The sequence below is a fragment of the Hypanus sabinus genome, chromosome 19, assembly GCF_030144855.1.
Source record: "Hypanus sabinus isolate sHypSab1 chromosome 19, sHypSab1.hap1, whole genome shotgun sequence".
Lineage (NCBI taxonomy): Eukaryota > Metazoa > Chordata > Chondrichthyes > Myliobatiformes > Dasyatidae > Hypanus > Hypanus sabinus.
Genome location: NC_082724.1, coordinates 27,863,632 through 27,880,220, shown reverse-complemented (window position 1 = coordinate 27,880,220; position 16,589 = coordinate 27,863,632). Strand labels below are relative to the sequence as shown.

The window sequence follows — 16,589 nt, the reverse complement described above, 5'->3', positions numbered from 1 at the left end:
TGAGAAATCTCTTTTTTAGTACAGAGTTTAAAACAAACAAAAGTCAACAATACAAAGGACTGCAGGTACCTTAGATATTGATTTAGATTTAGCCCATGCTTCATTTATTTGCTAAGTTATATAGCATGGTTAAAGTTTCTGCACATCTGGAGCAGAATGACCTTTTAGAATTGTATGGTTTAGAAAGCAGTAATCTCAGAACAAGTACATACTGTTCCACACTTTATTCCTCCAGGTCCTTGTTCATCTATTGAAGGTTCTGACTGACTTTAGGGAGTAGTTTCTGTAGCCTTCTGGAATTTCAGCCAAATAACACTTGACCTGCCTTGACAATGGAACTTCACCAGTTATTCAATTGTAATATGCATCACAACAGAACCCCTCCTTACCTGATTTCCACATAATTCAACTCCATTCATTGATTTGAATGGTTAATTTTATAGGTAGAATACAATATGCTGCTTTCACTTTATTACATGTTTAGTTTCATTAGGGGATTAATTACTAGGCAAAAGACCTTTCAGCATGGTTCATTCGATAGCAATTTGGAGAGGTAATGGTAGGTAATTTTCTTCCTCTCCAACAGGGATGTACAAAAGATAGCTTTAGCTTTAAAATGGAGATGAGCTTCTGCTAAGAAAACAGAGAGGATCTTGAACATAAAGTTGAATCTAACATTTTATTGGTTTTAATTTATTCTAAATAAATAGAAAATTCATTTTTAAAAAATGTATGTTTTGGCAGCCAAGTGCCCACTTTTTCAATAATCGTTTGTTGCCTTGAAGAGATGGTGATGCACCTTATTGCAAACCATTGGCAGCAGTTTGATACGGTTGAATGAGTTGTCACCACAGGGGTGAATAAAATCAACCACATACGTATGGGAGTAGAGCCACGTAAACCAACTTCAGCAATTTACTTCTGTTTTTTAAAAAACTGTATTCAAATTCTCAAATTCCTGTAGGATTTGAACTTACCTGAATTGTTTGGCCAGAAATACAGCACACTCACTACCACACTGAGAAATGCAATTATCAAATGATTTATGGAGGACTTTGGCTTAATTTTTACTTCCTCCAACAACTGCCCTGAAAATGACTCCTTACAAGGAAAAGATTGGTTGAGACAAGAACCCAATGAATCTTCAACTGATAAGTTATTTTCCACGTAGAAACCTGAGTAAAGGGTGAAATATGACAACTTTACAATGGCGCATAATGCCCAAGTCTGATCTCACATGGTCTGAACCCCCACATTTACCTTCTCAACAGAGGTTATTGTTAATTATTGGGAATGTAAGAGTCTTGAACATTTCCTTTCCCAACCGTATTAATTTAGTAAGGATATGGATCTCCCTCATTTGTCTGGCTCATCTACTCACTGATTTAATTAGCTGATCCATTGAAGAAACTCCATTATTCTGACCTCTTTTGCAACAAAGTCACGATATTTTACTCTTACAATATAATTTACTGTAAAATATGACTTTAACAATACCTAGTTATGAACTTGTTTGTTTTACTATTTATTGCTTTAGCTTATCAGTAAATCATTGACAATATTTCTCATATACTGTGTTCTAATTATGTGAAATACATGGAATAACCTAATTAACTTGAACCATTCCCTGACCTATACTTAGAGAATTACTTCCTGCAAACGTCACAGATAGGAAATAATACAGCTCTGTTTAATACGCACAGATGTGTGCAGAGAATGAAGGATCATGCACGTGTCACAATAGGGACTAGTTTAGTAAGTCTTAAATTACTGTTAGTTCAGCATAACAGTGTGGGCTGAGGGGCCTGTTCCTCTGCTGAATTATTCTGTTTTTGATAATCGTAAATAAAACATGGAACATTCTTTAAATGTAATTAAAACAAGTAAAAGTCAACAATGAACATAAAACAATTTTCAAGGAAACAAAGCACCCAAAAGAAGGCCAACACTAGGCTATGTCTGCATTCCATGGAATCTTCTGAACAACCATATGCAATAGCAGAAGGATCCTAATGCAGTCACCCAAACTTAGACCTGGAACTTCTGCACAAGCATTGGATAGTGTCCAGTGTAAAAACATTTGTCGAAACAGGGGAAAGAAATAAACAGATAATGTATCTAAGATCTGCAAATGGCTATTCAAGCTAGAATATAGATCAGTTTAATACTTACCTGGAAAGATATTCTAAAACTATTAGCAAATACATGTGCAAAACATTGAGGTAATCTTATATTAAGGAATGCTAATCAGTTGAATGCATGAGAGAGAGAGAAATTCTAATAAAGGGTTTGTTATCTACTTTTGGGGGAATTATTATTCTGAATTTGGATAGTGGCATTATGCTAGCATGAGGGAGTTCAGGGTCATCCAATTTGAATCTGAGAAATCAGAGCACTTTTTTTTATTGGTGAGAGAATAGAAACTGACAAGACATAAATGAATCTTTGTGTTCACGTCCACAAATAACAAAAGCTGTGGTTCATGTACTAAAAGTAATCAAAATAATTGACGAAATATTGGTATTTATCTCAATATGGCTGGAATTTAAATGCGAGGAATAATGAGCCTTGACTGACCTTATGAGGAGCATTGCTTCCAATTTTGGGAATAGTCTCAAGGAAGATACAAAACACGGCATAGCAAAATATTTAACACAATTTTAACAGATTCTTGAGTATTTCAACACAAATAACATGTTGCACATTTTATTTTATTTCTTTGAAAACAAAGAGTGTTTAAAAAGATAAAGAGATCTGACTTCATAAGCTTGCTGAGGAATTCAGGTATAAACAGAAAATTAAAGTTAGGATTGTTAGATATAAAATTAGTAGGTTCACACTAAGAGTAGTTAAATCAGGAATGTAAAATAAAATTGTGGAAAATGTGCCAGTTGAAATTTTCAAGAGATGAGATTAATAAAGCAAGAGGTAGATCTCAAAATGAGTGTTAATCACTGGTTGATGGCACAAGAAATGCTATAAAATAGCAGTATTATCTTCTGCCTCTGAGATTTAGCATTGATGTTGACAACTCAGCATGAGGAGACAGCAGAAGAAAACTACAGGAAAACACACAGCTCAGGCAAGGGGAAATCTAGAATACTGTATGTGGAAGTTGGGCTTTCGTGTCAGAAAAGGGAAGAAAGTAGCAGAGGAGGCTGAACGGATGGTTTCATAACCAGTAACACTTATTGGTGGAGGCATGACTGAAGAAAATAATGTTAGAAAAGGTTCATCTGTTTACTCCAGGATGATGGAAGAAAATAGCAAATTTCCACCTAATGATTCCTTTTCAGATCACATCAGTGAAAAGAGTCAAGATTAGTACTGTTAGCTGATTTTAGGTGATGATGCTTGATACTAAAATTCCAAGCTTTGCTGGGATTCCTAAAACACGTGCAAGAGATGAACTTTGAAGTTCTTCTCACACTAACTATGTTGAAGTAGAGCAATGGAATCTAAGTATAGAACTGATAGCAAGTCATGTTCATCAAAGTGTCTGTAACATAAAATATCCTATAATCAGGTCACTGTGCACCAATTAATGTTCTGTCTGTTTGTCACTCCCTCTAGCAATTGAAAAGCAGTTCATATTGTTGCTTAAGGTAGAAGGTAAATATGGAAATGTGCAGCTTTTTCAAATGGCAATGAAGACAATTACAAGTGTATACTCTTAGCTATATGTTGCTATTTTTGTCATCACTATTGCTCAAGCAATCCACTTAACCCTCATGTTTTATTCAATTGTAATAGTGATGCATCACATTAAACATAACCAACTGATTAGTGATCTTTCTTGGAATGAAGCATTTCATTTTGCTTGACATGTCAATATATTCTGTGGAGTTGCTTAGTGATGAAATGTTACTATGCTGCCTGAAACAAATAGAATATGGCAGGCATAGTAAGAAGCAAATTTAACAAAATGTTAGAAGTTACAAATATATTCCGTGGAGAAATGATGATCCCACTTGTGAACTACCCCGGTCTGCAACTTTAAAGCTCAAGTAACCTGGAGAACACATCCATTTTCTATATAAAACACCCTTTACTTGAGTGCTTCAGGTTCATCACCAAAACTTTTGACATTTCAATGATTATACAAGAACAATTTTAAATACTTTGTTTTTATTCTGCACACAGTAATCTATTCGGGGGAGAAGAGGTAAGAGCTCAGGAATATTATGCCTCAGAGTAAATACACAAATCCATTCCTGACATGACAAATTTATGGGGAATAATTTGAAATTTGTTCTAAGTTTTGGTGTTGGGGGAATTCGATGGAAAAGTTTTCTTCTTTTAGAAAGGAACTTTCCAGTGGTAAATTAGGGCTTGACATCTATGTTATTGTGAAAAATTTAATTTTGAGTAGCAGCAACTGAATTTCTCCTTGGTGATAAATAATTACTCTTGAATAAAGACTCAATACATCAGAGAATAATATAGTATAAATGGCTGATTAATGTCCTTTAATGATAAATAAAGATTAGCTTTATTTGTCACATATACATCAAAACATAGTGAAATGTGTGGTTTTGCATCAATAATTGTGTTAAGGAACTGGAGATGCAAATGCAGATGCAGATGACCTTTGGCTCATCCCGGAGAATGAGGAGGTGATGGATAGGAGCTACAGTGAGGTAGTCACCTTTAAGCTGCAAGGAGAGGGAACTGTCTGGGTTACTGTCAGGAGAGGGGAAAGGGAATAGGCAGACAATAGAGGGAACCACTGTGGCTATTCCCATCAGTACAATACTGCTTTGAATACTGTTGGGGGAAGCCACAGAGACCTGGTCTCTGGTAGTGAGTCAGGTTCTGTGGCTCAGAAGGGAGGGAGGGGAGAAGAAAAGAGGAGTGCAGTAGTGAGAGGGGATTCCACAGCTAGAGGAATAGACAGGAGATTCTGTGGCTGTGAAAGAGACACCTGGATGGTATGTTGTGTCCCAGGTGCCACGGTCAGGGATGTCTCAGATTGGCTCCACAGCATCCTAAGGCAGAAGGATAAGTAGCCAGAAGTTGTGGTACATATTAGTACCAACAACGTAGCTGGAAAATGAAGGAGATCCTGAAGAGAGAATAAAGGGAGTTAGGCAAGAAGCTGAAAAGCAGGATCTCTATGGCAGCGATCTCTGGATTGTTACCTGTGCCGTATCCCAATGAGAGTTAGAATAGGATGATTTGGCAGATGAATACATGGCTGAGGAATCGGTGTAGGGGGTAAAGCTTCTGATCTCTGGATCATTGTAATCTCTTCTGAGGAAGGTATAACCTGTACAAAAAGGACAGGCTGCACCTGAACCTGTGGGGCACCAATATCCTTTCCTTGTGGGCAGGTTTGCTAGAGCTGTTGAGGAGGTTTTAAACTAATTTGGTGGGAGACGGGAACCAGAGTGATAGGAGTGAGGATGGGGCAGTTGGTATAGAAGTAGATGCAGTGCGCGGCGCCAGTGTGAGGAATGACAGGCAAATGATAAAGCAAAATTGCAGTCAGTGGGATGATAGAAGTGTAACATTGGGGCAAAATCAAAAAGGGTAATTAATACAGGACTGAAGGTGTTATATTTGGATGAACGCAGTATACGGAATAAGATAGATGATCTTGCAGCGCAGTTAGAGTTTGACAGGTAATGATGGTGTGGACATCATTGAGTCATGACTGAAAGAAGATCATAGTTTGGAGTTCAACATCTAAGAATACTCATTGTATTGACAGGACAGGCAGGAAGGCAGAGGGGGTTGTGTGGCTCTTTTGGGAATAAATGAAATCAAATTGGTAAAGAGAGGTGATATAGGATCGGAAGATGTAGAATTCTTGTGGGTATAGTTGAGAAACTGCAAAGTTAAAGTGTCTCTGATGGGAATAATACACAGGCCTCCAAACAGTAATCAGGATGTGGGATACAAATTACAACAGGAGATAGCAAAGGCTTTTAAAAGGGCAATATTACTATAGTTATAGGGGATTCCAAAATGCAGGCAGATTGGGAAAATCAGGTTGGTGATGGGTTTCAAAATACAAGTGAATTTGTTGAATGCCAACGAGATGGCTTTTTCAAGCATGAAGGGAGGCAGAAGAAATAAAACTCTAGGCCAATTATTCTTACCTCAGTAGTTGGATAGGTGTTATATTTCATAGGTAAGAATGAGATTTTGGGGTACTTGGAGGCACATGATAAAATAGGTCAAAGTATGTATAGATTTCTTAACGGGAAAACTTGCCTGACAAATCTGTTGAAATGCTTTGAGGAAGTAACAGGCAGCATAGGCAAAGGAGAATCAGTCGATGTTGATTACTTGGATTTTCAGAAGGCCCTTCACAAAAGTGCTCCGCAGGGCTGCTTTATAAGTTAAGAGTCCATGGTATTACAGGAAAGATACTAGCATGGATAGAAGAGTGGCTGCCAGGCAGGAAGAAAAGAGTGGCAATAAAATGGGACCTTCCTGGTTGGCTGCCAGTGGCTAGTGGTGTTCACAGGGTCGGAATTGGGACTGCTTCTTTTCATGTTATATGTCAATGATATCGATGACATAACTGACTGATGGCTTTGTGGCCAGGTTTGTGGATAATATGAAGATAGATGTAGAGGCAGGTAGCCTTGAGGAAGCAAGGAGTCTACAGAAGGATTCAGACAAATTGAGAGAATGTACAAAGGAGTGACAGATGGAATATAGTGTAGGGAGGTGTATGGTCATGCACTTTGGTAGAAGGAATAAAGGTGTAAATTATTTTCTAAGTAGAGAGAAAATTCAAAAATCAGAGGTGCAAAGGGACTTGGGAGTCCTTGTGCAGGATTCCCTAAAGGTGAACTAGCAGTTTGAGTTGGTGGTAAGGAAAGCAAATGCAATGTTAGCTTTTATTTTGAGAATACTAGAATATAAGAGCATGGATGTCATGCTGAGGCTTTATAAGGTATTGCTTAGACTGCACTTGGAGTAGTTTTGGGCCACTTAATTAAGAAAAAATGTGCAGACATTGGAGAGGGTCCAGAGGAGGGTCATGAGAATAATACCCGGAATGAAAGTATTAACATATGAGAAGGGTTGATGGCTCTGGGCCTGTACTAACTGGAGTTGAGAAGAATGAGGGGGGATCTCATTGAAATCTATTGAATATTGGAAGGGCCAGATACAGTGGATGTGGAGAGGATGTTTCTCACAGTGGAGGAATCTAAGACCAGAGGGCTCAGTATCAGAATAGAGGGACATCCATCTAGAACAGAGAAGCGAAATAATCTCTTTTACCAGAGGGTAGTGAATTTGTGGAATTTATCGACACATACGGCTGTGAAGGCCAAGTAATTGGGTATAGTTAAAGCAGAGTTTGATAGATTCATGAATGGTCATCCTGTCAAAGGTTACAGGGAGAAGGCAGTAGAAAGGGGTTAAGAGAGATAATAAATCAGCCAAGATGTAATGGCTGAGCAGACCTAATGAGCTGAATGGCCTAATTCAGCTCCTATGTCTTCTGGTCTTATGATCTATGACCACTGCATTTTGAGATGAGCTGGTGGCAATCCACAAGTGTTGCCATGCTTCCGGTGCCAACCTAGCAGGTCCATAACATAGTAAAATTAATTCATAGTCTTTGGAACGCAGGAAGAAATAGGAGCACCAAGTGGAATTCCATGTGGTCATGAAGGGAACGTACAAATTCCTTACAGGCCAGCGGCAGGAATTGAACCCTGTGCTTAGAGAGTCTTAGAATCTCCTCAACCTCTGCAGTTCATTCACAGAGAATTACAGGCTGTTCTCAGTGAATTATATAAAAAGACAGGTTATATTGAGAACAGTATATTAACCTTTATTTATCTAACACAAATGTCAGATGTTGACGAATATGGTTTTACATGATGTGTGTAAACATATATCAATATACTTCAAAATGGTACTGCAGTTTATGCAGTTACTGAAAGAAAATCACACTTTCACTAGAAATTGGAATTGCAGTCATGAATTCAGGACACCTCCAACCCCAACTTCAGTGAACAAGGTTAACAACATCATTTCCCATAATTACGTTAAAACACTCGGCAAAATGGATGTATAAAGCTTCATATATAATGTAATGCTCTCTAAGAATCAACAATGTTTCCTACAATCTCTTACACAATCAACAACATAAAAAATGAATTTTAGATACCGCAATATAAAGATGATTCATCTGCTCACTACAAGTTAGATTAAAAACTTAGAAGAAAGCACTTATTTTTTAATGACAGAACTGATCTTTAAACTGTGCTAAGATGTTATTGTAAGGAGTTGCAGTTAACAGCTCAGAGAGACAATGAGCTGGAGTACTAACTCCACATCCTTAGGGAGAGAGGGTAGGTTTGCAGCCACAATTCTCCAGCATGACAGATTCCCAATTTTGAATAAGTCTTTGGGAAGAGGTAGCCAGACTGAGGGGAAAGATGGTATTTATTGGGAGTATCCCCAGTGGGTCACTCTTGTGTTGGAAACAAATACTTTGCTACCTTCCCAGCTTAACAAAAGCGTGTGGGAGACCTAACGTGGGTATGATTGAAGGGCATGGTGGGGGAGGATAAGGGAAGGGAAGAAATAAGCTCACAAATAAATAAATTACAGTCAATACAAAGTATGTTAGATTCTAGTGACTTAATTGGCTTAGCTACAATACAAATTTCATTATAAATATGACTGCACTGCACACATACAGTACATTTTTTATATAGTAAATACACCATCTTGACATATTATTTGGCTATGGGCAAGTAAAGCAAATGTGTGCAGTTAGAAAGTTACTGACATTGACAAACCATTGGCTAAATGATTAAGCATTGATAAGAGCCTTTAACCATGTTGACAGTATTCAGGACAAACATTTGTCCCAAGAGAATTGCTTTTGATCAGAAGATTTAATTCAAATCAGACAAAATCTATTATTCATGATCTGGCAGGCCATTGCTATTAATCACATCTGTTTGTAACACCATTAAACATACTGTGGAATAATTTCATTTAATAAACATATCAAGATGTATGATGAAAAATGAATTCATTAGTCCAAATGACTGTTGTGCTCCATCACCTTTTAATCTTTTACTCTCTAATTCAGCCACTATCACTTATATAACAGTGTGGGCTGGTTATAGAAGAGTTAGAAACACATTTTGAGGACCCATCATGGATTGTGTTCATGATTCATGGAAAATGTATTTTACATTTGCTGTTCCATTTCTGAAATGAGATTCTGCAATCTCATATCATTACAGAACATGATCGAATTTGCAGCACTTCTGAAAAAGTCCTCATTTTGTGGGACATTCTGATTTCTAAATTCCTATCTCCTAGTAAAAATAAATCAGAATGAGTGTTACCATTTAGCATCTATTCAAATGAAATAAATATCATAAATACTAGGAACAGAACGGATATTTTAATGTTATGCCAATATTAATGGACAACAAGCACGCAGAGATTCCTCACAGCAGCATCAGTAGCATTTACTAGTACGTAGGCATGCAGCTAAGCAAATGCAGAAAGAAAAATCAAAAGTGTCAGGATCACTGTACTTAAAAGTGATAGCAGCCAAGGGCAAGCAGAGCCCGGCTCAGCTGATTTGAGCCTAGGTAAGAAAAGTAATTTGATCTATGGGAAGAAATTCCCTTTTCTGCAGCATGGCTCCTGATAACTTGACCAGGAGTTGCTCCTGTTGCAAGTCCATGAATCAATCTACGGGCTGGATTGTTCTGCTTTCCAAATAGAAAAGCTTACAAAGGATTAACATCAGGATTGGATGGATTAGAAAAGATTAAAATATGGGATTTTGTTTTTACAAGATACACAGACAGTCAATGAAGCACAGCAGCTGGAAGAGATCACATCGTAGAATGCAGAAAGTGGATATCATGAGGCTCTCTGAATCTTGAAAGGGATGACATGCAGGAGAACAAGCAGCACTCCAATCCAAATTTCAGCAACAGTTCTTCATAAGAGTGCTCCAAGATGTAGGCATATGCTGTGCTTAAACCAGTGCAGTATTTTCCAGCCCTAAAGCAGGAAATGCAAAAACTGTGCAGTCACAGACAGTTGATAGCAAGGAACACCAAAGTGCCTTTTGATGCAGATCCATAATAGAGCTTCCCATTTAAAATAAATCTAAGATTTCATAATATTGCACTGTACTCAGTAACAATTGTCCTCATATATGGAATGAGCCAGGTTTATTTTCAGGAACTTCATAGCACGATTAATCATTTTACTAATCCCACCAGCTACTGTGTAACATACGTAGATTACGATGAAGCAAGAAGTTTTCAATTATTAGAAATGCTAAATAAATTAAGATGGAAGCGAATTGATTTGAATATTTTGTCTAGTTTTGGACAATCATTTCCATTTTACAGATCCACTAAAATGACATTACACAAATTCCAAAATATAATGATCAACTAATTTACTCAGCAATCACCACAGAGGTGACAAGGAATCCATACCCCAAACTTTATTATCTTTTGCAATTGTTGCTTACCTCAAATTCTTCAGAAAATCCATGCTGATTATTGTTATACAGTTCATTGATGTGCTTTATAAACTGCTTGACTGGAATGGCCTCCATATCATCTGCAAAATGAACAAGTGTATTCATGATTAGGTAAACAATACATTTGCAACACAGGCATAAATGAATTTGGACCAATTAGTGCCAAAACCTAGACTGATATTACTTATGTGAAAATCTCAAAAGTGCTTCACACTTAACTAATGCACAAAAATAAATTTTAAATGAAATCAATCAAATATAACACGTGACCAACTGGAGCTACATAAGGATAGCATTCTAATATAAGTATTTGGGTGCAGAGCTTTAAATATTTACTTAATATAGTTTGTATATATTGATATATTGATGATAAGATGACACCAATGACCAATGGCGTTGCGCTGCAGACAGCTCACAAAACCACTAGATACTCATCTTCTGGATATACTTCTTCTGAACTGCAACTGCTGTTCTTCACCCTGTAATTTCTCTTTTAAGGATTTACTTTCTGGATGACTAAACAACATGCTGCCTTTGCAGTCTCCTGGGGCATTTGGCGAACTAGACTCTCAAGAATGCAGGTACAGCCGGGGTGGCCATTGCTGGTTACGGATGCTGCGTTGATGCCGGATGGCAGAACACAAACCCATGGTTGGCTCCACTACACCGCGCTGATTAAAGCATCAAGTGGGATTAAAATCATTGAGGATGAGAGAGGGAAATGTAAAGATGCTCAGTGCCATCTGCCTACGTCTGACCGGTCTCTCTCTCTCTTGCTATTATCATCAGGGTTCTTGGTCCTGCGCCGGCAGGTTCGTGAGCAGCTGTTGCACTGAAGCCACTGGGTTCCTGGAAGGACTTCACTCATCTTGGTGCAGAATAGGTCTGGGGACTCTGCAGTTCATGTTCCATGTACTTTTTAAAAACTTCTTTAAACTATTTGCAAGGTGCTCCAATGCTGAACTGACTCTGCAGCTGTGGCCTGCAACCATTGGCACCCATCACAGCAATGAACTGACTCTATGGCTGTAGACTCACTTTCAGGGGACTCTCCAGTTAATGTCCTGTGTGTTATTTGCTTACTTTTTTACTGTTTGCACGATTTGCTCGTTTTTCACACATTGGTTGTTTGATGGTCTTTTTTTTTTGTGGTGTTTTTTAATGGGTTCTATTGCATTTCTTTGCTTTGCGGATGCCTGCAAGAAGACGAATCTCAAGGTTGTATGCAGAATGCATATTTTGATAATAAATGTACTTTGAACTTGAACTTTGAGATTAAAAAATCACACCCTGAGCTTTACATGAAATAATGATCCCAAGACAAACCTACTGTTGTGGATTTAGAATAATATTGAAACATGTTATGAACTTGGAACCCAGAATATTAAGCTCAGAGTAATCTAAATCCTAAATTGTGAGCACAATAAATAAAGGAGCTAAATTTACAGACAATACTGCTTTCCAAGTAAGAAAACAAAAACATGGGTATTAACAAGTTTTTTCTTACATACAGCATCTTACATTTTCTATGCAAAAAAGCAGTAGTGCATGGGGTCATCCTTCCAGCCATTAAAAGTAATTAAGTGAAAGGAAAGGTTGCAGAGAAAATGTTAAAGTGCAGCACCAGATGTTAAAGGAAAAATAAATGCTGAGATGCATAATGAGCTATTTAAAGAAAGAATTTTGCAATTTGAATTCTGCAAAGGTTAAAGCTATTTTTTAACTGACATTTGAAATATCCAAACTTCTGCATAGACCACAAGACACTCAGATATAGAAGCAGAATTAGACCATTTGGCCCATTGAGTCTGCTCCACCATTTCATCATGGCTGATGTACTTTTCCTCTCAGCCCCAAACTCCTGCCTCCCACTCCTGTATCCCTTCATGCCCTGACCAATCAAGAATCTATCAACCTTTGTCTTAAATATATATAAAGACTTGGCATCCACAGCTACTTGTGGCAATGCATTTCACAGATTTACCACTCACTGGCTAAAGAGATCCCTTCTCATGTCTGTTCTAAATCAATGCTCCTCTATTCTGAGGCTGTGTCCTCTGGTTTTAGACACTCACACGATAAGAAATATCCTTTCCACATCCACTTTATCGAGGCCTTTCACCATTCGGTAGGTTTCAATGAGCTATCAAATGCTCAAATGTTGTTCAAACCTGCAATCATTTTCCTGAACCTCACTGAACCCTCTTCAGCTTCAGCACATCCTTTCTAAGATAAGGGGCTGAAAACTGCTCACAATACTCCAAGTGAGGCCTCACCAGTGCTTTATAAAGTCTCAACATTACATCCTTGCTTTTATATTCTCTTGCAATGTCAGCATTCATTTCATTTGCCTTCCTCAACACAGACTCAACCTGCAAATTAACCTTTAAGGAATACTGCTCAAGGACTCCAAAATCCCTTTGTGCCTCAGATCTTTGTATTCCCTCTCCACTTAGCAAATAGTCAACCCCTTCATTTCTTCTACCAAAGTGCATACCATAAACTTGCCAACACTGTATTCCATCTGCCACTTATTTGCCCATTCTCCTCTGTCTAAGCCCCTCTGTAGCCTATTTCCTCAAAACGACCTGCCCCTCCACCTATCTTCATAACATTTGCAAACCTTGCAACAAAGCCATCAATTCCATCATCCAAATCATTGACATATAATGTAAAAAGAAACCGTCCCAACACAGTCCCCTATGGAACACCTCTCGTCACTGGCAGCCAACCAGAAAAGGTTCTCTTTATTCTCACTCTTTGCTCCCTGTCAATAAGCCACTGCTTTATCCATACTAGAACCTTTCCTGAAATACCATTGGCTTATAGCTTGTTAAGCAACCTCATGAAAATCCTTCACAAAGGCATTCTGCAATTCCAAGTGCACAACATCAATTGATTCTCCTTTGTATAATCCTATTTGTTATTTCTTCAAATAATTCCAAAAGATCTGTCAAGACAAGATTTTCCCTTGAGGAAACATTTTATCATGTGCCTCCAAGTACCCCAAAACCATGTCCTTAACAATTGACTTCAATGTCTTCCCAATCACTGAGGTTAGACTAACTGGCTTATTGGTTCCTTTTTTCTACCTTTCTCCTTTTTGAAAAGCGCAGTGACATTTGCAATTTTCCAGTCTTAGGGAAACTTTCCAGAATCCAGTGGTTCTTGAAAGATCATTAATAATGCCTCCACAATCTCTTCAGCCATCTCGTTCAGAACTCTGGGGTGAATACCATCTGGTCCAGGGGATTTATCTTCTTTCAGACCTTTTAGTTTCCCAAAAACCTTCTTCCTCTTGATGGCAACTTCACACACTTCATGACCCTTGACACCTTACTGCTATGGTCTTCCACCATACTGTTCCCCATTTCTACCTCTCCAGCATCATTTTCCAGTGGTCTCCCTTTAAGACTTTCTGTATCTGAAGAAACTTTGTGTATCCTCTTTAATATTATTGGTTAGCTTATTTTTGTATTCCATCTTTACCTTCTTAATGACTTTTTTAGTTGCCTTCTGTTGGGTTTTAAAAGCTTCTCAATCTTCTAACTTCCCACTAATTTTTGATCTATATTATGGCCTCCCCTGGGCTTTTATGTTGGCTTTGACTTCCGTTGTTAGCCATGGTTACGTCATCTTGCCTTTAGAGTACTTATTTCCTCCTTGAGATATATGTATTCCGTGCCTTTCAAATTGCTTTCAGAAATTCCAGCCATTGTTGCTCTGCCTTCACCCTGCCTGTGTTCTTTTCCAATCAGCTCTGGCCAACTCTTCTCTCATGCCTCTGTAATTTCCTTTACTCCACTGTAATACTGATACATATGACTTCAGCTTCTCCTTCTCATATTTCAGGGTGAATTCAATCATATCATTATCCCTTGACCCTAAGGATTTTCTTTTTACCTTAAGCTCTCTAATCAATTCTGGCTCATTACACAACACCCAATCCAGAATAGCTGATCCCTTAGTGGGCTGAAGCATGAGCTGCTCTAAAAAGCCAACTTGTAGGCATTCTAAAAAATCCCCCTCTTGAAATCCCACACCAACCTGATTTTCCTAATCTACCTACATATTGAATTCCCTCATGACTATTGGCATGCATTTTCTATCTCTGCTGTAACTTGTACACCACATCCTTATTACTGTTTGGGGGCCTGTATATAACTTCCATCAGGGTCTTTTTACCCTCACAGTTCCTTAGCTCTATCCACAATGATTCAACACCTGCCAATCCTATGTCACCTCTTACTAATGATTTAATTTCATTTTTTTATCCAACATAGTCATGCCACCCCCTCTGCCTTCTTGTCTGTCTTTTTGAAACAATGTGTATCCTTGGACAGGAAGCTCCCGGCTATAATCTCCTTTTAGCCATGATTCAGTGATATCTACAGCATCATACTTGCCAATCTGTAACAGTGCTTCAAGTTCATCGACCTTATTCTGTACACTGCATCCATTCAAATATAGCACCTTTAGTCGCGTATTCACCTTTTTTGACTTTGTCCGCCTTTCACATTGCAACCCATCTTGTCAACTGCAGTTCTACCCTATCATCAGACTCTCATTGCTAGGAGTCTCACTACACATTGCCTCTGATTGTAAAACAGCTATTTCATATTTAGCGTAATCTCTCCAGTCCCAACCCCCTGTCAAACCGGCCCAAACCACTCTAGCCAACCTGCCAACAAGGATATTGGGTTCAGATGTAATTCATCCCTTTTGCATAGGTCATACCTTCCTCAGAAGAGATCCCAATGATCCATAAAACTGTACCCCTACTTCCATACTAGTTTCTCAGCCACGCATTCATCTGCCAAATCATCCTATTCTTTCCCTCACTGGCATGTGACACAGGCAGCAATCCATAAATTATTACCCTGGAGGACCTGTTTCTCAGCTTTCTCCTAGCTCTCTAAAATCTCTCTCTAGGACCTCCTCACCTTGACTACCCATGTCATTAGTGCCAATATGTACCAAAACTTCTGGCTGCTCAGCTTTGCCCTTAAGAATGCCATGGACACAATCCCGGACATCCCTGATCCTGGCATCAGGAAGGCAACATACCCTCGTCTCTTTTTCTCTGCATTCGAGGAACAGAGCAGGCTAAGATCAAAAGAGACTTTATAAAAACAATAGAAATAGAATACTTGGAGGAAAAGAATTTACAAACACTAGCACTGACAGATTTGAAAGCACTGGGCCTCAATTTCCAAGGCTACTTTCAAGTTCAATTTATTACTTCAAATATAGCATAACGACATTTTGAGTAGTGATATACATTCAAAGGAGAAGTGTCAAACAAATAGATTACTATACAATATTTCATTCTGATTAGTGACAAAATATCAGGTTTAAGTTTTAAAAAGATGGTGAAATTTTAAATAAAATCAGAAATTACTTGAATGCAGTCTCAAGACACGAGAGTGACAAATTCCGAAAGGAGCCCTTCGTTAGAATTTAATAATCCTTTATCAGAATTCCCATAAAACAAGTTAATGTTCTCTTTGAATAAAAACTGCTCTGTAGTATAATTCCATTTTTCCTTTTTCATGCCACACTTATTACACTTAACACCTGTGTTCTTTTAATTACATATTTACTATACAATAAAACAAGATTAAAGAATTTGAAAGCTTCACACAATTAAACTACTGTTCAAGGAACTTATTTTCCCGGAACAATTCATATTCTGAATACAGTTTCTGTGTGAGACGATATAAAATACCATTTGAGTATAACCTTCCACGTATGAGCCTGGTTGGGCAGTATTTAAAAAAAAATAGGCTTGCTTGGGTCAGGTCAGGTTGGGTCTATTGACTCAGACCACAGAAGTTAAGAGATATTGCCCAGTCTTATTGCACGTAAACAGCACAGCCAAGATTAGGACACTCACAATGATGTTTGGGTTGGCCAAGCTAAGCCAGGTAAAAAGTAACAAGCATCTAGTATTGAGTTAGGTGCAGAACTCTAGTCAGGTTGAGTTAGAACAAATGTGATATCTGAGCAGCTCTCTCTACAGGACCTCTGTTTGGCATTCTTTTATTCATTCATGCAGATGAACAGCATCGCATTGCAAGGCTAG

At 38.2% G+C, this 16,589-nt stretch overlaps 1 protein-coding gene across 6 annotated transcripts in view; it reads right to left on the bottom strand.

Annotated features, from left to right (window-relative positions):
• The window catches only part of LOC132377830 (receptor-type tyrosine-protein phosphatase gamma-like), a 671,456-nt gene that overhangs the window by 56,430 nt on the left and 598,437 nt on the right, over positions 1-16,589 (bottom strand). For all 6 annotated transcript variants that reach the window (XM_059944246.1, XM_059944241.1, XM_059944240.1 and 3 more), the window contains one exon: positions 10,493-10,584. In XM_059944246.1, coding sequence (XP_059800229.1) covers positions 10,493-10,584 — 92 coding nt within the window. The remainder of the gene's footprint in view (positions 1-10,492; positions 10,585-16,589) is intronic.